At 38.5% G+C, this 24,814-nt stretch overlaps 1 protein-coding gene across 5 annotated transcripts in view; it reads right to left on the minus strand.

Moving 5' to 3' along the window:
- Positions 1-24,814, minus strand: part of LOC145978869 (uncharacterized) — a 79,914-nt gene that overhangs the window by 29,940 nt on the left and 25,160 nt on the right. For 4 of the 5 annotated variants that reach the window (XM_083111762.1, XM_083111765.1, XM_083111761.1 and 1 more), the window contains exons 8-18: positions 24,574-24,722; positions 21,222-21,378; positions 19,668-19,822; positions 18,816-18,936; positions 15,491-15,636; positions 14,063-14,186; positions 11,548-11,709; positions 10,330-10,431; positions 8,550-8,624; positions 6,112-6,225; positions 911-1,012 (exon numbers count right to left, since the gene is read on the minus strand). In XM_083111762.1, the coding sequence (XP_082967888.1) occupies positions 911-1,012; positions 6,112-6,225; positions 8,550-8,624; positions 10,330-10,431; positions 11,548-11,709; positions 14,063-14,186; positions 15,491-15,636; positions 18,816-18,936; positions 19,668-19,822; positions 21,222-21,378; positions 24,574-24,722 (1,407 nt within the window). The remainder of the gene's footprint in view (positions 1-910; positions 1,013-6,111; positions 6,226-8,549; positions 8,625-10,329; positions 10,432-11,547; positions 11,710-14,062; positions 14,187-15,490; positions 15,637-18,815; positions 18,937-19,667; positions 19,823-21,221; positions 21,379-24,573; positions 24,723-24,814) is intronic. The other variant, XM_083111764.1, reaches the window with a different exon arrangement.

Consider the following 24,814-nt stretch of genomic DNA (forward strand, 5'->3'; position numbering starts at 1 on the left):
ATTTAACATGACCTTTTGGCGGTGTCTCACTTGATGAAAGTGGGAAAACGTATAATGTGGGAAAGTAAAATCAGGGTTTGGTTTCACTGCATTAACATGAAATTTTTCAACAGAGTTATGCAGAACCTGAAACATTGGATATAAATGAATAAATACGAATTTTTTTACCAATACTAATTGAGTACTAAAATACCTGTTAATGCCAATCTATCAGTTATGGTAAAAGTATTCATACAAGTAGATTCCTATTAAAAGTAAGAGTGGCAGGGTTGCAACATGAAGGGAAATTTCCCTCAGTGCAGGGAAATTTGAAGATATGAGGCTCACCTATGAAAATCAAGATGATTGAAATGTGAAATTCACATTCCTTCCTTCTGTTGCATAAGGTATCACCAAAACTAAACATAAACACAACCAAAATTGTTCCAAAAAATTGTTTTGGAACAATTACTACCTTCCTATTATCATATAACTACTAGCATTATTGTAATCAGTCCACATGCATAAACTTAATATTTATGAAAATTGTCATATTTTGTATATTTTTCACAAGGTGTAGAATTTGCCATCAATAATTCCACTATTCCTTCTTATTTTCTTGCAACAATCCAATAAATCCTGACACTTCTGCGAAACAATGATTTCTGTGAGACAATGTAAATAATAATAATAATAATAATAATAATAATAATAATAATAATAATAATTTCTTCTCCTCCTCCTCTTTTTACTACTACTACATTAGATACCAATAACCAATATTCTACCAATTCAATATAAAAATGCATAAGTTCTACGACAAATCTGTCTAGTTAATTAACTAGTTGTGTTGCCTCTAATCACAATATCTATACAGTTACAGATACAACTGTGTATATCTTGCTTTTAGAGAAATTTAGAAGTTTCTTACCATTTCTTTTATTTCCTCCTTTCTCTGCTCAGCAAATGCATTTGCCTGTTGTTGGGGATCATAAAACTTTGTATGAAAATCAGATGCTTTTGTGTCTTCTACCTGTGGACAAAGAAACAAATTATTACCCAAAAGAGCTTCATCTGTATTCTTACATATAGTATATCAGTAATTATATGAAATTTTTCAACAAGAAATGCTGAATCGGAATCAATATATATAAATGAAACAATATGTGCACCAGGTACCAATTGAGTACCAAGATGAAATACTGTATATTGATACCAATGCCCATTAGTGCATTTAAAACTACACTCCATCCAGCAACACCTTTTTGAGGTTAAAGTCTGCCATGTGGCTATTTGTTGCTGCTAACAGTTGGGCTGAAAAGTTCGTAGGCTGACTCATAGATGGCGTTACTAGAATTAAATCCATGTGATTTTTACTTAGTACTAACCTTCAAAAGATACGTGCATAAATTTCACAGCTGCCGGATAATTAGTTCGTGAGATATAGCATTGTGAGTGAAGCAGCTTTTGTTATTGTGAAAAAATGGATAAAAAAGAATTTTGTGTGTTAATAAAGCATTGCTTTTTGGCGAAAAAAAATACTGTTGAAGCCAAAGCTTGGCTTGATAAACATTATTCGGACTCTGCACCAGGAAAATCAACCGTTGAGAAGTGGTTTGCTAAATTTAAACGAGGCGAAATGAGCATCGAAGACGATGCATGCAGTGGACGCCCCAAAGAGGCTGTTAACGATGAAAACATCAAAAAAGTCCACAAAATAATTTTAAATGATCGTAAAGTGAAGTTGATCGAGATAGCTGAGACTTTAAAAATATCAAAGGAACGTGTTGGACATAACATTATTGTGCATGAATATTTGAACATGCGAAAGCTGTGTGCAAAATGGGTACCGCGCGTGCTCACAATCGATCAAAAGCAACAACGTTTTGATAATTCGGAGCAATGTTTAGCGATATTCAACCGTAATAAAATTGCTTCCCAATCCACCATATTCTCCAGATCTGCCCCCCCAGTGACTTTTTCCTGTTTGCAGACCTTAAAAGAATGCTCGCTGGAAAGAAATTTAGCACTGATGAAGAGGTAATCGCCGAAACTGAGGCCTATTTTGAGGCTAAAGAGAAATCGTACTATAAAAATGGAATCGAAAAATTGTATGACCGCTATAATCGTTGTATCGCCCTCAAAGGCAACTATATTGAATAATAAAATCGAATTTTGTCAAAAAAATATTTTTTACTATGTTAGCCTACGAACTTTTCAGCCCAACTGTTATTTCGAGGTGGTGGTGGTGGTGGTGAAGTTTTGTGGTCATGATTTCATTTGTTTCTAAAATGAAGGCTAAATTTTAGAAGATAAAGGTAAATTCTGTCCTGGGCTGGGTTATCTTCCCAGAGGCAGAGCTGTATGCCACCAGGCACGTCCCCAGGCTGCGGATAGGGGAACGGCCAGCAGATATGTTGGCTAGCTGGAAACAGTCGCGGACAAGCAGCAGCAGGATTGGAGGAGGCAGTGAGATGTGGAGTGGCAACTTCATCTCGGTAAATACTGCAAGGCTCTGATGAAAATCCTGCGATGTGGCGAGGAGAGCCGCCACTAACTAAGCTCAGCCCCTGCTGCCTTGCAGGGAGGGGAGGGATCCCCAAAGGCTAAGGGAAGGATACCCTGACAGAAAACCAAGGGTGGGGCAGACTCGTAAGGCATAGTGAAGCCAGCTGCCCTACGGGAGTAAACCCTAAACAAATCCTGGTCCTCCAAGAATGGGGGTTGGGCGTGGGGCCGACAACCCCATTCCACAAAAGGAACCACGTTACGAGACCTCAAAGAAATGTAGCCGGACAGATCTACCGACGACGGACTGGCGTGAACAATGGACAAGCGAATTATGGAAAGGGAAGGGATCTATATGTAGGGAGCTGGAATGTGCTATCTTTGTGGCAGGTGCATTGAGGATGTTGCTGGATCAACTAAATAATTATAAGCCTGCGATAGTGGCATTGCAAGAAGTACGTTGGATCGGAAAAGGAGTTTTGGAAAAGAGAGAAGCAACTGTCTTCTATAGCTGTGATGAAAGGCTGCATATGCTAGGAACTGGGTTTATAATACATAAACAACTACAACATCTAGTGATAGGATTTAAAGCTATAAGTTCAAGATTATCGACATTAAGAGTTAAAGGAGAGTTCTTTAATTACAGTATAATCAACGCACATGCACCCACGGAAGTATCCACAGATGATGTAAAACAAGATTTCTATGATGCGTTAGAGAAAGCATATGATGATTGCCCAAAAAATGACATAAAAATAGTAATTGGAGACTTTAATGCCCAGATAGGCATTGAAGACGTGTATCAACCAACAATTGGTAAACAAAGTATGCATAAAGTAACAAATAACAACGGTATGAGGCTAATAATGTTTGCAGCACCTCAGAATCAAGTAATAACAACAACTCTGTTCCAGCACAAGGATATTCATAAAATAACATGGAGAGCCCCGCTGGAAAAACTTACAATCAAATTGACCACATGCTGATAGATTGTAGACATAGATCAGATATCATTGATGTTAGATCTTTTAGAGGGGCTAATATTGATTCCGATCATTATTTGATTATGGGAAGGATTAGAGCAAGAATATCTAATAGTCGAAAAATGAAGGCGACTAGCCTGATTAAATTTAATGTCACGCAGTTAAGAAATCCAACGGTGGTTGAGAGGTACAGAAGTAAACTACAAGAGGGATTCGTCGGGATGAAACCGGCAGAAGTGGAAAATGTAGATGAGAGGTGGGATAGATATAAGCTGAGGATCAGTAATGTAGCAAAGGAAATACTTGAAACACAAAAGCCAGTAAAGAAAGAAACGTGGTTCGATGAGGAATGTCAAAATGTAACCAAAGAAAAGAATGATGTATATAAGAGGATGCAGCAAAGAAGTGCAACAAGGAGAGCTAGGGATGAATATCAAGAGAAAAGAAGGATTGAGAAGAAAGTCCATAGGAAAAAAAAGGGAATAGATGAAGTAAGAGATGAAGCAGTTGGAAAGCCTGCATGAGCAGAAGAATGTAAGACAGATGTATAAGCTGGTAAATAATACAAAAGATGTTTTTAAACCAAGGACAACAGTTTGTAGAAATGAAACAGGCGATATAATTAGTGACAGTAGTGAAATTTTAGAAAGATGGAGAAGGCATTTTAATGATGTATTGAATGGCAGTGCAGATATGCTCGAAGAAGGGTTAAATGAAGAAGAGGACGGAGAAGAGGGCATAGAAAGTCCAAAGTTAGATGAAGTATGGGAGGCAGTCAAGATATTGAAAAATAGTAAAGCACCTGAATAGTAAAGCACCTGGTATAGATAACTTGCAAGCAGAGCTGCTTAAGCATGGAGGCGAGAGTGTCATTAGAGGCTTGAAGGAAATAATAAACATAATCTGGAAAAAGGGACAGATGCCAAGTGAATGGAGGATGGGTATCATAGTACCTATCCACAAGAAAGGGGACATGATGGAGTGTGCAAACTATCGTGGAATTACATTGTTGAAAGTTGCATATAAAGTATTTGCAAGAATTATATATAAAAGACTACTACCATATGTAGAAAAGTGCATTGGACCATATCAATGTGGGTTCAGGCCAGGAAAATCTACAATTAACCAGATATTCACCTTAAGGCAAATACTGGAGAAAACTCTGGAGTTTGGGATAGGAATGCACCATCTATTTCTTGATTTTAAATCTGCATACGATAGTATAAACAGGACCCAACTATATCTGGCAATGAAAGATCTCGGAATTCCAATAGGATTAATAAGAATGGTGAGGATAACTATGGAGGGCTCCAATAGTAAGATAAGAGTAGGAGGACAACTCTCAGAACCTGTTGAAATAGAAAATGGACTAAGACAAGGCGATGTGCTGTCCTGTTTGTTGTTTAACATTGCCTTAGAGAAGGTTATACGGGAAGCTCGGGTGCAAATTAGGGGTACCATATATTATGTCAATCCAGATACTTGCATATGCAGATGATGTGGACATAGTAGGAAGATCTCTACATGCAGTAGAAGAAGCATTTCTGGCCATAGAAAGGGAAGGAAAGAAGATGGGATTGGTGGTGAATGAAGGGAAGACTAAGTACATGGCAGCAGGCAAAGCACACTGATATAATCCATCACCGACCATAACAATGGCTAATTATACCTTTGATAGAGTGGATGCCTTTATCTACCTGGGTTCTGTTGTGACACATGAAAATGATTCACAGGAGGAAGTAAAGGCACGACTTATAGCAGTAAATAGGGCCTATTATGGACTACAGAGACATTTTAAGAGCACCATATTGTCCAGAAGAACTAAGTTAACACTTTACAAGACACTGATAAGACCTGTATTGATCTATGCTGCGGAAACGTGGACCAGTTCAAGGAAAGATGAACAGCTGGTAGAGACCTTTGAAAGAAAGATATTACGAAGAATATTGGGACCAGTATGTGAGAATGGAAAATGGAGAAAGCGATTTAATAAGGAGCTCTACGACTTATATCAAGAACCAACAGTTATTGGTGTAATAAAGGCGGCTAGATTAAGATGGGCAGGTCATGTGATACGCATGAGTGATAGTGACCCTGCAAAGAGAGTGATGTTGGATAGCCCAGGTGGACAAAGGAAGCGAGGAAGGCCTAAACTAAGATGGGTGGATGGAGTGGATGAGGATGTTCGGAAGCTCCAGTATAGAAATTGCAAAGTTGTGGCAAAAGGTAGAGATAGATGGAGACAAATCACAGAGGAGGCCAAGGTTCATCAGTGGACTGTAGCGCCATAAGAAGAAGAAGAAGAAATTTTGTACCTCCTTAAGTAAAATTGTACTTTCTGGCTGTGCCAACACTGGTCCATTGTATGTTTTACCTTACTCCGATCTGTTAGTAATATCTGGATCAAGATTGCAGCTTTGCAAGTTAAAACATGAATTACATCATTAGTAGTGTTTTTTAATCTTAAGAATATGTTAACCTACCTCTGATTGATAGCAATTCCTTGTAAACCCCATAAATTTTGCGTAAGAATTTTTCACAAACTACAACTCTTCAATCATTACACAATTAAGTGCAAATTAATATTAGTAACACAGGAGTCGGAAAAAAAAAAGCAGCAATACTCAAGGTATTAACATACCTTGCATTTAGTAGGAACTTCAACGTCTTCAAGGGAAACCAGGTCATGATCTTCCATTGTTTGATTATCCTCTTGAGCAGTGGCCACTGCAGGCTGCAGCTCCTCATTAGAACTCTACAAGAAAAAACATATTCGACCATGTCTACAAAATTTCTGTAATGAATAATTATGTCATATAATACACCATCATTTCAATTATTCTTTCACGGTAGACATATTGCAAAATATTCCAGAGCTCTTGATTACACCTGTATCAAAAATGGAAGAAAAAGCTATTACAACAGTTACATAAATGATTAACACTTTCCACTCATAAGTTGGACCCAGTCCGACACTGAGATCTTGCTGTTCCATTCATAAGTTGAATCTCATCTGCCATGGCAACCAATGTCCCAAAAGCTCGTTTGTCATATTGAGTCCAACATCCAGAACACTCAACACTCCGTGTGAGTACTCAGTGAAACTAAATTCATATTTAGCAGCATTAGGTATCAAAAGTCTCAGTGTGGTTTGAACAACCCTGGTATTTACCAGGGGTAGATCAATATGAAATTGTAACTGGTACGAATCAAGTACTGATTAATCTATCCCATCCCTAATATTTACTCTTTGCAACAAAGAATGTTATGTTAGGGTATGAAAGAGACAGTCTTGTAATAAATACACATAAGCAAACTTATTTTTTATGATGGTTGTATTAATTTCGGGGGCTACTTGTTGTTTCACTGCTAGGTGAGCTTCCAGTTGCCAGTTCATGTCAGTTCCTTGTGTACCGCTAAAGTGGAAGGCCACCTGGCAATGAACTAGTTCCCATGTGGATGGTTGCAGTAAAGGGGCCACCAAATTAGAACAACCATTACAAGTAAGTCTCGTGAAAATAAGCTGGTGATAATCACCGGGAGCGAGATCCGGGCTGTACGATGGACGATCGAACACCTCCCAACTGAACCTGTCCAGAAGGGCTGCAGTGCACCTAGCCATATGCAGCTTCGCATTGTCATGCAGCAAGATCACCCCAGCACTGAGCTTACCACATCACTTATTCTGAATGGCTTGTCACAATGTCCCCAGTGTTTCACAGTAACAGTTAGCATTCACAGTCTCACCTCTGGGCAGAATACTCGATGAGCAGAATACCTTGTCTGTCCTAGAACACCGTGCACATCACATTTCACGCCGACACAGTCTGTTTGAACATCGTCCTGCATGGAGATCCACTGTGACACCAATGCATGGACTGCTGCTTGCTCTCTGGGGTGCTGTATGCAACCCACGTTTCATCCCCTGTGATGATCCGGTTGAGAAAATCGTCATCATAGTAACGCTGCAGAAATGTCAGCACCGTGCCCATGCATTTTCCTTTGTGTTCAGGCGTCAGTTGTTTCGGCATTCACCGGGCACACAATTTCTGGAACAAGAGGCATTTGGTAACAATGTCGTGCAACAACAACCGAGAAATCAGCAGGAAATGGCTGCTGAGTTCCATGATCGTGACGCGACGATCCTCCAATATGCGCTGTTGCACCTGCTCCACACGCTCATCCATAACGGCCAATGGCTGCCCACTGCGCTTGTGGTCATGCACATTTTGCCGGCCTTCAGTAAATGTCCTGCACCAACGACACACCATCAGCTTGCTCATGACGTCTGGCTCATACACCTGACACAACTGACAATGAATTTCGATGGGCTGTATGTTTTGTGCGTTCAAGAACTTGATCAGCAAATGAACCTCGCAAGTGGCGGGAGATGGAATAAGAGCCGCCATGTTTCATCGCTGCCGCGACACTACTGAGGACTTTCGGGAGGCATCTTCTAGGACATTCACTAGCCAGGGCATGTGCCTCTCACGCATGCACAAAACTGGTTTCAATACGCATGGCCTGCCACCTGTGGGTGAGTGGGAAACTTACTTTCTGGATGCGCCTAATAGATATTTATTCCATTGCATTTATTATACATCAATCTTGTCAGCACCCGAAGTGGAAAGTGTTAGCTGGAGGGATGTTTGTGTCAGGCCAGGGTTAGCTGGGAGGATGCTCCTATGGTTTAACATGGTGACAATGAGACAGCTTGGGGAGGGGGGGGGGGGGGGGGCATTGCAAAAATTTGGCTACCTGGTGGGATATCATTTTCCCTCCTCTCTTGTATCATCTCTCACTTTGAGCACTGGATCTAATATAGTTTTACTTCACAATATTTGACAAATCACAAGAAAAAATCAGAATATTAAAAGAGCTATCATTTAATTATGAAATTCCCTTTGCCATGTAATATTGCTGAAAATGAAATAAAATTATGCATAATTTACACTAACATTACATCCTACAAAACTGCCATGTGGCATTTTAGTCGACTCTGTAGGATACTTAGACTCTAGAAAAGCATCAGCTTATACAGCTGCATTGGTATCAACTCAAATCCAAATCAGTACTTACATCTATAATTTCATCACTTTCAGTTTTCTCCTTTTTAACTTCCTCATCCTTCTTTGATGATTTCCTACGATGTTTCTGAAAAAAAAAAAAAAAAAAAACCAAAAAAACAATGATTTTGGAAGAACCACAATAATGAATCATCCCGAAATATTCAAAATATATCCTGTTATAATGAGGGTTCTCAGAAATGTCAAACATAAGTCACTGGTAGCTTAGAGGCAATCATTCTTACTTAGGTGCGCATGTCCAGCATTCACTTTCTGGAGTTGAGTTGGTTGGTTTTTTAAGTCCACTTTATGAACAGTAAGGCTAATCAGGACTGATGGTGGTTGCGGTAAACGTGGTTTAAAATTACTTACGTGAAATTTAGAAGATTTTGCACTTCCGCATTGCACAATTTAATGGTTCAATCCTATTAATTTCGAAGATCCACTGTCTTCATTCACAAAAGGGTACCATCTCCGTTTCAAACGCCGTACCCTTTTGTGAATGAAGACAGTGGATCTTCGAAATTAATAGGATTGAACCATTAAATTGTGCAATGCGGAAGTGCGAAATCTTCTAAATTTCACATAAGTAATTTTAAACCGCATTTACCGCAACCACCATGAATTCTACACCTTTCATACGGAAGGAAATGCGGGAGTAGTGACGCGGTACCATCTCCGCTTCAAACGCCGTACCCTTTTGTGAATGAAGACAGTGGATCTTCGAAATTAATAGGATTGAACCATTAAATTGTGCAATGCGGAAGTGCGAAATCTTCTAAATTTCATGTAAGTAATCGGGACTGGATCTACAGTTTAAAGTGGGATCCGAACCGCTATGTGCCTCTACAGGTATCGAACCTGGGATGCCTGGATGACAAGGCAACTACGCAACAACTGCGCCATCTTCAATAATTTGTAATACCATGTGAAGAATTTGGGAGCCACGTGAATAGAACTCCAGAAAGACTGTTGTGATGATGTTAGGCATTCTTATTTTTATTTCAAGATCTATATTTCCTCATGTATATATATATTTTTAAAATCTCATGATCCATATATTCTACTTCAAAACAATAAAGTAATATAGGTAAAAAAAAGTTTTACCCAGTTCTTTGCCTGTGGTTTAGGGGTGTTGTGCCTGCAGAAGGCCTATCTTGGGTATAAACAAACACCTCTAGAAGCTTGGGAAAAAAAAGTGCAGGGAAAGATGTAATAATAAGAATGAGTCATAGCAATGGGCAGTATTTGCATGAAAACATAATCAAGAGAAAGAACAAAAAAATACAAGGGTAAACCCAGAGTTTGTATGAGCCAGGGAATAGGGGCAAAAATTGCAACCCCTCCATACTTGTGGAAAAAGACAAGTCACAAAAGGTAAATGGGTTAAGGAGATTTCAGAAAAGTATTCCTTATCTACCTTTATAATATGTTGCATAATTTCCCTCAAAAATATGTTTTATTTAGGTTTGTATGTTGCATGATGTACAGAAATCTGATTTTATTTTGTTCATCAATGAAATATTCTGCAACTGAGAGGCAGCATGTAGGAATTTCAGATATCATAACATGACAAAATGCCTTAAATAAAAAATCTATTTCAGAGGTACAATTGATAGCATCCTCAATTTACAATGGCATAAAGACAGGGATCCTAGTTTGATTCCTTTGTAATGCATAGATCATTCTCACTCATCTACTTCATATTCATCCTATCATCATCACCATCACACTTAATCTTAAGTGTTGTAAAAATAAAATAACATAAAATAATTTGCCAAAGAATCATTTACCTTCTTGGAAGTTTCTTTCTTCTTTTTCTTTTTATGCTGCTTATCATGACTCTTGCTCTTTGATCCTTTACTACGAGACTTCTTTACTTTCTCTGAATGCTTCTAGAAAAATAGAAAAAAAAGACACCACAGTAAGAAACACATCAAGATTATTAAGCCAACTTAGGTTGCACTTAATTCTTTAGCTACAGAAAAAAATAATTATTTAAAAAAATGCTTTTGCTATAATTTGATATTCAGATTAATTGTAGATTGAAATGGGATGATAATTGTAGTAATGTGAAAATGTACTAGTCTGCTTGGGTTATTAGAATAACACAAGAAAACAATACATAATGCAGTATTTAGAACATAAAGTACGTTTCGCATGGATACAAAAGATAGTAAGCACATGTCAGGTACAGGCTATTCACACAAATATTTCAAAATAGAACAGGATTCATGTTTTTTTTTTTCAATACCACAATTAAAGTCCATATACTTATTGACATCTGCCAATATCAATGCTTGTACACTTCAGCAATTAAGATAAGATTAGTGTTGATTCTACACTACATTTCCAGCACTGTAATAGATGTTATGTTCTATCAAAACAAATTTCACCAAGATTCTTTGTAAAGATCTGCGTTACCATTGTATTTAGAACAAATAAGTAATAAAAAGGTTGGGGTACTTACATAATGTTCTCTTCTTCTAGTTTACAGTTGTTACAAGCATATTAAACACATTTTCTGATGTAATGTTTCAGGAGAACACATGCTCCCCTTCATCAAACTAAAAAGGAACATGTTTAAATGCTTGTAAGAACAAAAAACTACAAGAATAATTCTACAAGATAAGAAATGCATACATACATGAAGGATTATATGCTACTTGTCAGTCTACTATTCTTTGAACATTTCGGTCTTTCACGTTGAAACCTCCTTCAGAAAGTTTACAAGGGAAGGTTGAAAACATTGGTAAAATTAATAAAAGGGTAACGGCTGATTCAAGCGTCAGTTCACCACCCAAACAACAATTACTCTATGTATGAAGGGGGGGAGGGAGGGAGGGGGAGAGAGAGAGAGGAAGAGGGAGAGAGAGAGAGAGGGAGAGAGGGAGGGGGGAGAGAGAGAGAGAGAGAGAGAGAGAGAGAGAGAGAGAGAGAGAGAGAGAGAGAGAGAGAGAGAGAGAGAGAGAGAGAGAGAGAGAGAGAGAGAGAAAATTAAACTACTTTACCCTTTTCTCTGATTTCTGGTCATTCTCTTCCTCAGGAATATACTCAGGAAGCATTTCAAAGGAATCTTCATGTTCAGATTCAGGTTCTGGAGTGGCAGCTGGCTCCGAGTCACTTGAGAATTCTCCTTCCACTTCGTCACTCAGCAAGGCAGGTGCAACAGGCTGCAAGTGAAAATGTGAATTACTATCCAAGAGAAGGGAACACATTTGCAGGCACTAAAAACCTCTAAAATAGGAAGCACCAACAATTATGAAAACAGGCACTACAAAATAAAATAAAAAAGACTGGAAAGTAGGTTGTGAACATGTGATGAACAGAATTGTTGCCTGATGCTACTGCTATCTGGAGACAGCACCAGGTAAGAACATGAACTGCTTATTTCATTTTTTTTTGTACATTTCCATTTTCTGTTCTAGCTATTTTACATCTCTCTTCGGTCAATCAATGAGGGTGAATAGTGAATAGATGAAACTGTTGACAGGATGAACACAATGGTACAGCCAATGGCGAAAGAAACAGTAGGCTAATTGTCCACCACAATTTTCATTCAGTCTGAATTTCACAATATGTTGACAATTAATTGAAATAAAGACGTCAACAATGCCTGCTTCGAACCAACATAGTTTCATTCCTTAAAACAACACATGATGTAGAATAAAAAAGTAATGAAAATAGCGGTGGACAATTTGCATACCATTATCTTTGCCGTTGACTGTACATCCTTGCCTTAGTTTGCAACGTGTGATGCTAACTGTTGCATAATTGTTGGTTTGTATACTAGATATTTTCATAAATTTTCTACATGAAATCTTGTCCTAATGTCTGTTAAAATGTTCTTGTATTGTTTACACGTTCTTTTTACTTCATGGGAAGTTAATAGACAATTAGACTGGGAACTTGCTCAACTGCTATGTTCTCATAATATTATATTAATTGACTGGCTTCATTTTACTTCACTTTTCTGCCACTTTTGGCTAATCACGAAGATAAGGATGAATGGTGATAAAATAAGATGGATGAAGGGGTAATCACAAACACAGACAGAACATAATAGAGCCCTGCGGAGGATTATACTGGCCATCAGCCCAGATGCCTGAGCCTTATTAGTCTGAGGAATGCAGTATAGGGTGTACTACATGTGAGTGAGGTTGACACTTACGTGCCTTTCGGAAAGGCCACTTATCATATATATCATTCCCACCTCAACAAAATCAGGTACACATTGCACTCTCTTCTCCCAATTCTTCACAGTGATCCTGAAATCAAAAACATATTTCCCGACAAACCCAGAGTGGTTTTCAAATGCCCCCCCCCCCCCCCAACCTCCAAAACATCCTGGTCCACAACACTCCTTCACCACACATCCAACACCCCCCTGCCCATAAATGCAACCGCCCCAGGTGCAATACCTGCCCCATCCTCATCACCTCTCACACCCTCCTGGTGCACACCGCCACTGGCAAATTTACCCTCCATCCCAAAGGGACCTGCCATGCCTCAAACCTTATCTACATCCTCACCTGCAACATCTGTGGTGATTTCTACCTGGGGGAAACATCAACGGCCCTCAACCTCCGCATCAATAACCACCGCTCCTCCACCCACAACCTGGACTTCACTGTCGCCGTCCACACCAACCACCACAACATGAGTTTCAACGACTGCTTCCGGGTAGCGATTATCCATCTCCTACCCCAACCAGCCAACACCTCTGTTCGCAAAAGATGGGAGAGGGCCTATATATCGGCCATGAGTGTAACCACTCCACCTGGCCTGAACAAGGCCACCCAGTAATGCCCATCCCTCACCCACCGTCCCTCCCAAGCCATTCCATCCCTCCTGCCCTCCCTCCCAGCTCATCCCACCCACTCACAGTTTACGACGAGCCTGGTGACGAAACAGTGTTTTTTTCGTTCTACGCACCGCTTCTTCTTCGATGGGGACCTGGCAACTCTGCAGGGCCCCAACTTCCGGTTCCGTCTCTTTCTCCTCACACCGATGATGCTACGAAGCTAGCAAAAATTTTGAATTTTTCCACTGTCCGGTGTGTGTTTCCTTTTACCTTCTTTGATTTTTACTTAGTCCTTTTGGCCCTCCTTGCTTTTATCCATTATATATATAAATATCTTTTATTCAACAAATGCTTAATACAGTGGAACCTCAATTTTACGTCTTTCAGGGGACCAAAGTAAAAATACAGGAATATGTAAAATGTTGGAAAATTTTATAACATTTTAAGTTGGGACCACAAGGATTGAATGTATAATGGGCAAAATGTAAAATCCAGAAATATATAATCTGGGTTGCACTATAATTATTACTTGCACATTTAATCACAAACCTATTCTCCTGGTTGAATGCAAAGCTCCTACACATATGTACAGTAATGTGTAGCCTTATTAAAACAATGGCTGTAGCAAAGTAATACTCATTTATTGTCTTCTATAAGCGACGGATAGATGTTATACTAAACCAATATTTCCTTCTTACTGCTTACTTTATTGGGTTACTTACTTGAATATTATCTCTGGCCAATTTCACCATGATAACTTTCCCATCAAGCACATGATGCTGTATTGACACTGCAGCATTAGCCATTTTGGAGTGAGTGAACACAACAAATCCGAAGTAGTGACACCTATGGAACAAGACAGATGATATTTTCTACAGCAAACACCATTTCAGAGTTACTTCAATCAGTCTAAAAGCACTAGTGTTATTACAGTTGACAGTTGTAACAATTTTAAAAAATGGCATTAGTATGATTATAGTTGCCGTTATAATTTAATAACTATTTAATAAAAATAATGGTATTGATAATATATATCTACTATCCTGCAGGTGAGGGTGAGGTATTTAGTATTAACATATTACTGAATTATTTTTATACCTTTAAATACGTTGCTTAATTTTACAGTTTAACTTTTCTCTTCCAGATAAACATGACCTGACTTAGTGGCATATTTCTGCCATACAGTTGTTTATAGCACACTAAAATTCCAATAAAATAAAATTCAGTCCAAATCAAGCATTTGGTTAATGTTTTACATAAAATATTACTTTATACATGTAATTTACAATCTACGAAGAAAGAAAAATAATCATGCAGATAACCTCTGGCCAGCTTTTGAGACTGCTGTGCCACAAAAATCTATTTTTAATTTATATGTAAAAATATATAGCTAAGAAGAATACTATGTAACCGATCTTAACGCACCCCTTATAAAAGTTGACCCGCCCTCGCTGGCGAGAAAAGGGCGGCAAGATAAGCTAACGTCTTTTCTAGCGAACGGTTGATGTGCGTTGCAGAGAAGACAGTCCGAGTCAAGCATTGATACGGTTAGGACCCATATCACGTTGGTTATTGGTTTCGCGGGCAAAGAACAAGCTGTGAGTGAACTAATGGCCATGATCTCAGCCGGAAAGAGATATAGAGTCTATAGAATAAAGTGTGAGTGAACTATCGGTCTGTGCAGTATCTCTACCAGAACATGTTACTAAAGAAGAGAGGCTACATGTTTATTATGAACCAACGACAGGAAGATTAGAAGATTGAAGACATCGAACTCGGTGCCAGCAAGAATTGTGTTTTCCCTCCAACTCCCCTAAGTGTTCACTGTTAGTGTTTTTCAGCGTGTTTATCGCCAAGTGAATTGAATACCTAAGAAGTTACATCGAAGACGTAAGTACTCAGTGAAGTACCCACTAAGTTTGGTCTTATATCTCAACAAATTCACACCGGAAGCTGACTAATCTGTGTATTCCGGAATCGTTTGTAAACCACAGACGTCAGGTACCTGGGCCTTTAATAAATATTTCTAATACTGTATTTTGTGGTGTATAAATACTTAGATATTGTTCGAGATCAGAATATAAATTGCACTAATAAAAATAAAACCAAAGAAAAAACGTTATAACTATGCATTTTCAAACGTGACATACCTAACTGTATCAGACTGAACTTCAAGAGACACGTATTCCACTGTGCCCCACTTCTCAAAATACCTCTTTACAGATGCCTGAGTTGTGGTGGGGTTCAATCCACTGATAAACAGCTTTCTCAGTAGTTCATCTTCCCTGCTTTCCTTCTGTGAAAAACACAAAATACCACATCACCCTAGTGTTAAATACAGTGGTAAGCACCTAAATTAATAGCAATAAAATGACAAAAAAAAAGACCAATACATTTGAGAATCAGTTAGTATCGAACACTCAGCTCAAATGAGATTCCTGATTATAGCCAATACTTTCCCAATATGCTGGTAGCAGGTTAGGTTAATGCAAAATGATAACCAAATATCGTGAAAATGATTCAATTTTCATTAATTCTGTGCCTATATTTTATGGTTGAAAAATAATCCAACTCAGCTATTTTTAATGGTTATTATTTTATTTTATCTGCAACGTTTTCGTTCAGGTTTTCCCAGAACTTTCTCAAGCTATACTAAGATATACATACAAAAACACAACCTCACATGGCTAGTCTACACTTCTAAGAAATGAATCTGCGTCCTTATTTCCTCCTAGGTAAACTAGTTTTTGCACCTTGCAGGTGTCATAGCTGGCTGTTTCTCCCCCTCCCCTCTATCCTGTAACCTACTCTTCTTGTCTTCCCTCCCCTCCTCCTTCTGGTGGCACTGACCTTCTCTTTCTCCTACAAACCATCTGGCAAGTTAAAATCTTCCATTTTTGTGCAGAAAATTGAAAGTGGCTCAGGAAACTTAACTAACTTACTTTTCATATGCTATTTTATTAGTTCCACCCATTTCATATCAATTTCCCCATTGTTTTTGTTTATTTTCTCTCCCCTGTTTATGCATATGTGCATTGTCTCTGCCACTTTTCTCTCTCTATTTCATTTTCCCTCTTCTCCTTCATTTGTACTTTCTTGATCTTGTGCCTACACTATGTTGCCATTCGTTACTGGACACCCCATACCAGTATGTTAATCCGGTCGCAGCACCACATCAGTATTGTGTAGGGCCACCTTTCGCTGCAATGACGTCTGCAACCCTTCGGGGAAGACTTTCCACCAATTTGTGATACATGCCATTCCTCTAGAGAAAAGTGGCAAACAGCTCAGTGGTGTTTTTTGGGCAGCATTGCCTGGCTCTCAAGCGGCACTCCAAATCGTCCCAAAGGTGTTCAATGGGGTTGATATCTGGACTTTGGGCTGGCCAATTAAGTTCTTGCACACCCATGTTCTCGAACCACGTGTTGATAATGCCTGCCGTATGACATGGAGTATTGTCGTGCTGAAACAGGTATGGTCCAATACCGAATTGTTCCCACAATGTCGGTAGCTCAGAATTGTCCACAACTTTTTGGTATGCATCGGCATTCATGTTTCCCCGAACTAAAACAAGAGGACCAAGACCATACCACGAAAAGCAAGACCACACCATGATGAAAACTCCGCCGAATTTCACTGTGGGTACGATACAGTCCTGTAAACAGCGTTTACCAGGCATATGCCACACCCACACATGTCCATCGGACCGCCACATCTGGTAGCGTGATTCATCACTCCATAGGACGGCTTTCCATTGTTTGAGAGTGCAATGGCGGCGTTCCTTGCACCACTGTAACCGACGGGTCGCATTGCGGACTGTGATATGCGGCTTGTGAACTGCTGTGTGACCATGAAAACCAAGTGCGACGATCTCCCGGTGGACAGTACGATCACTTGCAGCACTACTGGAAGCCTTTCGAAACTCCTGTGCCACCATCTATAACGACGCCTTACGGTTTGACTTCACCACACGTTTCAAGCATCGATGGTCACTATCTGTTAATATTTTCGGTTTACTGGATCTGGGTCGGCATGTCATGACCCCCTCTCGCTTCCACTTTAAGATAACATCACTCACTGTCGACCGGGGTATCTGAAATTTGTTGGAAATCTCACGGGTTGAATGCCCAAACCTGTGGGCTCCAATGATCATCCTTCGTTCCCTCACTCAGTTCACGTCGTCTGTCCATATTGACTGCTGTAGCTGGTATGAGTGTATTCTCAACCAGCAATGCCTTTTATAGATTGTATGACGTGTACAGACGATCCCAAGCACTTTTTTGAGGGGGTGTCCGGTGACGAATGGCAACATAGTGTATATGTCAACACATGTTAGATTATTTTGCATCTATAAAAAGTGGTTATGCGAACCTTTAAGAACACTATATTTTATGATAAAAGTGGCTTTTATGCTTAAATACAGATAATATAACTGTAATATAAAAATTATACCATACATAAACGTATGAATATTTTTTAGTAAAACTGTGATTCATACTTATTCTAAACAACTTAAAATGTTGAAATATTCGTATCAGCAAGAATGAGTAAATTAATTGGCATCAACAATCTGTTCGAAGTAGGACTGAGCTGATACCTCTTAGAACCAATACCGATGCTTGAAAATTGTATAAATTAAAAGTTGTTCAAAATTTTGATTAATATTAGTGGGTGGGTATTCCACTCCAATTATAAGCATAAATTTACCATAATTTTTCTTTAAAATATTTAAAAAATTACATCAGCATATTAAAATATCTATTATGGAATCAGAAAATACAGTTTTTGCACATACTATTGGTATAAAATCAATTGAAACTTGAAATTTTGCGAAACTTCCAGGACAATTAGACTCGGCCAAGATATTGCACGGCATTTCTGTGGACCCAGTGGAAGACTAAAATGCTAGAAAAGTATTGGCCGGTATCGATAAATGTAATCAAACTGATACTTTCTGATACTGATACATTGACATCAGTATCGGACTCAGCTCTAGTTCAAAGTGATATTATTTCAAATCTTCTAAAATTACAAAAATGAAATCTAAATTTGACATGTGAAATATCATTCCTTTGTAACTATAAATTTTGAAAAATGTGCAAAGCGTTTCTTAAAATGCTCTTACTGTATACTGGGATGCTTTGCACAAGTACAGAAACAACAGCTTTCATTAAGACGATTTTCTTTACAATTAATAAAAGTTAATTCATGTTCTTTAGGAACAACGACTGGCACAATTCCTGCACCACAGAATTCTTAACCTGGCCGAGGTACATAGTGGTTTGAATCTCTTTAAACTGCAGGTCCAGTCCCGATTAGCCTTTCTGTGTATAAAGTGGACTTAAAACCAACAAACCAAACAAGAATTCTTAAATAGCAAGATATGAATAGTGCCTATTTTCTTTTTATTATTTCTTTATTGAACGGAGCATTTAAAGGCTATGGAAGCAGAATGTTTAATAAATAAATAAGTACCTGCTTTATTGTAAATTCCATCAATGTGATACCGCACCCTTTTATTCTGTGTGGCCATGCAGCAAGGGCATGATCAACCATATAAGATTCTGCGTATTCAATAGAGGCACGGCCCTTTGACCTGTAAAACAGAAGTGTACATAGGAATTTCTGCAGCAACATAATTTAAAAAATGCCTATGCTACTTCCTCAATGTATTACATAATCAGTGGAGCCAACTTATATGGGCCTGTGGGGCTTGAGCCAACTCAATAATTTACCTGTTATATATATTTTAATTCAGAAATAAAATCCACCCACTTAAGAAAACAAAAAAATGTTTCATCATTATACATTTAAAGAATTCTCAAAATTATATACCAACTGAGTGTTATCAAAATATTTCATAATAATTTGTTACATCTTCAATATACTTTTGAGAATCTTATATTATTTACACTACCTGTGCTCACATAGTTATTAGGTAACTAAGGGAGAATAGGGGCTCATAACATGCATGAGGATCAAGAGGCACTAGAAATCTTAAATATATGTAATGTAAGAGCCTATATTTTCAGGTCAAGGAACAAAAAAGTCATTTTATGGCAAATTCTCAATTTACTTACAACATACTGTATATTATTGCATAAAATTATAATTCAAATTTGCGAGTTCATCCCATCGAATGTTTCTCAACAGTTGGCACTACTGTACATAATCTTCTTGTCACTCATTTATAAACTTTTTATAACTTTCTTACATACAAGGGTAATCCATAATACATGTATTTCTATTATATAAAAATGGAAGAATGAATAACAGGTAATTGGTGCTCTTTTCAAGCAAGTACATTAAAATAAAAATCTTACTTACTGATTCGTTAGCATGTCTCTCATTATCTGCACAGAGCAGACTCTCCCCCAATTCTCAAAGTAGTTCCGCAGATCATCTTCAGTTATGTGCACCTCCAGGCCAGTAACAAATAGCTTCCTCGAGATTACTGCGCAGGTGTACTTGTTACTCTGTATCTATTAGTTTTATAGAAAAACAAAACTATTAGTACCAATCAGCGGCAATCCAAATACTTTATTAATTAAAAAACTTTCTATTGTGAAATTATAATACAAAGCTCTGACAATAATTCTAAAGCAATTCCTTTTGTAAACTGTTCATACCTAAATAGACACAGTCATAAAAACATCGTGGAATGTTTTCCTTTTGGTTCTCACTTGAACGTAGCAAGCAATAAATGCAGTTTTTAAATATTACAGCCCTGTTATTATTTGATGTAACATTACCACGAATGCAAGATAAGTGTTCTGACAAATAAAATGTTTCCATTAACAATTCTCGATAATAAATTTTAAGTAACACAACACCTGCAACATGACCGTAATGAAATGAAAAGTATTCTCTCTACAGCACTGATAGTCACTATCAGAATGTTCACCATCTGCAGTCTGCATGGATGTAGGCCATGATAAAATGGTGTCATACAACTCTTTGCAGTCGTCTGGTACTTAATGCACAATTTTAGCCACATCCTCAATTTCATTTTATTTTTAGTTTTTAAAATTATTACTGTTTATTGGAACTTTCCCACCATAAACATTAGTAGTAGCGCAAGCAAAATCTCACAGTCTTTGTAGAGCTTGAATACTCTGCCTAGTGCAGTCTATAAACTCAAGTGCTGGCACATATCCTTTTTGTTCTTTGTATATGAGATGCCTGTACTTGCTCATTTGAAACACTTCTCTGTTTTACAAGCTTTTAGTAGTCTTCCTAAACAGCATAGGCCACCATTGCTTAAAATTAATTACACTAGACTCTCGCTAAGCCGGCCATTCCTTGCACATATGGGTGCTGGATTTGCGGAAGTGCCAGATTATTGAGAGGCTCGGAAATTACGTACTACTATGTAGTTTAAACACATAGGGACTATACAGGCTGTACTTTACGTGTTTCCTTTTAGAAGCCATAGTATGTACTGAACTTTACTGTAAGAAAGTCACAATTTCAAAGACTGTACGTATGTATAGCATTTTTTAACATTTTTAACTAACAACGTTGTTGAACATGATAATTCATTGTTGTGCGCGTCATTTCTGCTTGAGTGACTACAGGCCGGATGTGGGCCAGACTACTGAGAGGGCAGGCTATTGAGGGCCGGATTAGAGAGAGTCTAGTGTATTTGTTGATTTTCAACACCATTTATTTCAAATGTTGGCTGCTTCTTATCAGTGCTGAGAGCTAAAATGCAAATATTCCAGGAATGTTTTCCTTCTTCCCCTCAATGACATTTCCTAATGACTACTACTACGTGCTGAGAGGGAGAATGTTTGCTTTCTCTGTGTCAGTTGATGCAGCTTAGTTCAAGCAAAAAAAATGGCTTCTCTCATCCATTCAATTCTACATATCATTACTTACTGGTGGTTCAGGATCTTCAACTGGTTGTGATCCTGGTGTTCTAGTCTCAAACTTTTTAACAGATATTTCCTTTCCATCAATGGCATGTTTCTGGCATTTTAGAGCATCGTATGCTTGATATGCAAATTTGTAGGTTATGAATGCAAATCCCTTAGACCTTGGATAAACAAAAGAGAAAGGTTGTTTACAAAATCAAACATGCAGTAAATTACAAAATAAGTGTTTACATAACACTTTAAATACGGAGAAACTAGTACTCACTTTTATCCGCGAAGATGTTTTTTCTTCTTTTTCGATTAATTTCAGTGGCCACTGCCACCATCCTCGTTGGAACTTGCTGCGCTGTTGCTTGGCGTGCGTCTTTTGTTCGTAGTTCTCTGGCTGCCGTTAGGTGCGCTGCTAGGTGCGCTGTGCGTCTTGGTGCATCGTCTGCTATTTCCGGGCGATAACTGCTGCAGTAGTGGAATCCAAGTATGGTGCGCTTGCCCGCTATCGATGTTTAGTTCATGCGGGAAGTGCATTATGGCGTGCGTTTCCTTGATTTTGGTGTCTATGAGCATGTGGGCAGTGTGTTTGACTCGAACCTTTTGAATTTTATGGCTATTGTATTTGATATGTCTAGCAAGACCAGTAGTGGGTTGGGCTTTTTTCGCATCTGCTAGGTGCTGTTGGATTCTTTCATTGACAGATCTGATGGACCTGCCGATGTAATGAGCCTTGCATTCACACTCTGCATCATATACACCTGGGTTGTCAAGGGGGGAGAGGAAGTACCGTTTGTGCTTGTTCAGTTTATCAGTTATTTTGGAGTTGGGTTTGTGCGCTACTTTGATGCCAAATGGGAGGAGGGCTTTGGCTATGCGGTTGGAAGTGGTGGGATGGTAGGGGAAGGCAAACCATTTATATTGGCCGCTGGGGGTTGGTTGTGGCTGGGTTGCTTGTGGATGGGTTGATTGTGGTAGGTTAGGGTGTCTGACCTGTATTTCCGCCTTACTGCACCAAGTGGAAAGTTGAGATTCAGTGTAGCCATGTTTCAACTTTCCACTTGGTGCAGTAAGGCGGAAATACAGGTCAGACACCCTAACCTACCACAATCAACCCATCCACAAGCAACCCAGCCACAACCAACCCCCAGCGGCCAATATAAATGGTTTGCCTTCCCCTACCATCCCACCACTTCCAACCGCATAGCCAAAGCCCTCCTCCCATTTGGCATCAAAGTAGCGCACAAACCCAACTCCAAAATAACTGATAAACTGAACAAGCACAAACGGTACTTCCTCTCCCCCCTTGACAACCCAGGTGTATATGATGCAGAGTGTGAATGCAAGGCTCATTACATCGGCAGGTCCATCAGATCTGTCAATGAAAGAATCCAACAGCACCTAGCAGATGCGAAAAAAGCCCAACCCACTACTGGTCTTGCTAGACATATCAAATACAATAGCCATAAAATTCAAAAGGTTCGAGTCAAACACACTGCCCACACGCTCATAGACACCAAAATCAAGGAAACGCACGCCATAATGCACTTCCCGCATGAACTAAACATCGATAGCGGGCAAGCGCACCATACTTGGATTCCACTACTGCAGCAGTTATCGCCCGGAAATAGCAGACGACGCACCAAGACGCACAGCGCACCTAGCAGCGCACCTAACGGCAGCCAGAGAACTACGAACAAAAGACGCACGCCAAGCAACAGCGCAGCAAGTTCCAACGAGGATGGTGGCAGTGGCCACTGAAATTAATCGAAAAAGAAGAAAAAACAGCTTCGCGGATAAAAGTGAGTACTAGTTTCTCCGTTTTTATATACTACCGCGTCTCTCTTTTCCCAATCATGAATAACACTTTATTTAAACTTGATGTAAAATTAGGTTCAACAAATGCAGAAAACATACATAAAATCAAGCAAATTTTCACGTTTCAACCCATTTGCTTTCCTTCTGTTGCAAAACATAAGGCACTTGACTTGTGTAACCACTGATCTTACAGAAATGGACAAAGGTTCCCCCCTTCCAAGGGAGGTTTTGTTTCCTAGTTACTGAAAGGAATTATTTCTCAATAATGTGCACATGACAAGACAAGGCATCAAAGTGAATGCCTTAGTAAATTAATTACGGCTCAGCCAATACTGATGTCGCTCTATCAATATCACAGAGCATCAGTTAAATTTTATTTAAAAATGCCACGCAACACATTTCTGGAGTCTAATTATCATGGGAATTATGCAAAACTTGTTCTCATATACCAATATTGTTCGGAAAAACAGTATTTTCTGATTGCATGACACACACTTTAATATTCTGATGTAATTCTTCAATATTTTGAAGCAAATCCCTCAATAAATTGATCCTTGTAACTGGAATAGAATACTCTACCACTAATTTTGGTCAGTATTCTGAACAACTTTTAACTGTTAAACATTTGAAGCATCGGTATTGGTGTTGGGAATTGGTAAGAACTACGAGAAAGCTTGCTCCACTCTACCCCTCCTCTCCATGCATGAGTACAATTTGCAGGACACATGGCATGCAGGGTCTTTCGTTTGTGGTCGCACTATACCTCTACCCCCCTTGCATTTTCCAAACTCAACCACACCAACCTCTGAATCCCTCTCAACAACGGCTGAATACACTCTGGCTAAAGGACCACACTTTCCAAATGGTAAGTATGCCCTACAAGGTATCTGCGATTTCAAAAAAAAAAAATTCGCTGACTTTTCCAGACCAAAAACCAACATTTTTTAGACTAAAACCATCAGGGCAGTTCACATATAGAAGATCACTATATTTTATATAACATCACACTTAGAATTCCACTTAATCAAGTTATTAGAATATTCACTTCACATGTAGAAGTGATAACAGCAGGATTGACTTATGTTAACAAAGAATGTTTTCATAAAAAAATCACAATAATGATAGCATAAATAATACATAATTATAGTAAACTTTAGTAATAAAATCTGTATAATTCTCATATCTACCAAACACTACCAAAAAATTGCAACGAGTGGCAAATCACAAGAGCCACTTACTGCAACAGATTTCTACGCGAAGAGAGTTCAAAATATGACATTTTCCTGGAGTAAATAATATAAAATCTCTACTGTAACTACAAGTAATACTCAGTAAATCAAATTCAGGAATATACCACCCGCAACAAATTGAAAATATTTTACTTGTTATTTTTAATTGTTTGTTCAAAAAACTCCTTTTGGTGTACTACTACAAAAATTATCATTTTTCCAGAAAAAAACATTAAATTTCCCTGACATTTCCAAGAATGAAAGAGAGAGAGAAAATTTAAAGATAGTGTATTTTAATCACCTGTATATTAAGATGCTTACCTTCTAGTATAATAGTCCCTCACAATTAAGCAATCAACAACTTCACCCCACCTTTCAAAATAAATGGTTAATTTCGTCTCATCTGTTACAGGAAGTAAACCACCAACAAACAACTTCCGCATAGTAATATCTTTAGTCCCGTCCCTCGCCTGAAAATAACAAAACAAATTTCATTTATCATCATTGTAGCAGCACAAAAATAATAATATTAAAACATAACTAACCCAATCGCTAGATGTAC

The sequence above is a fragment of the Lepisma saccharinum genome, chromosome 25 (assembly GCF_977018435.1).
Source record: "Lepisma saccharinum chromosome 25, izLepSacc3.1, whole genome shotgun sequence".
NCBI classification, from domain to species: domain Eukaryota; kingdom Metazoa; phylum Arthropoda; class Insecta; order Zygentoma; family Lepismatidae; genus Lepisma; species Lepisma saccharinum.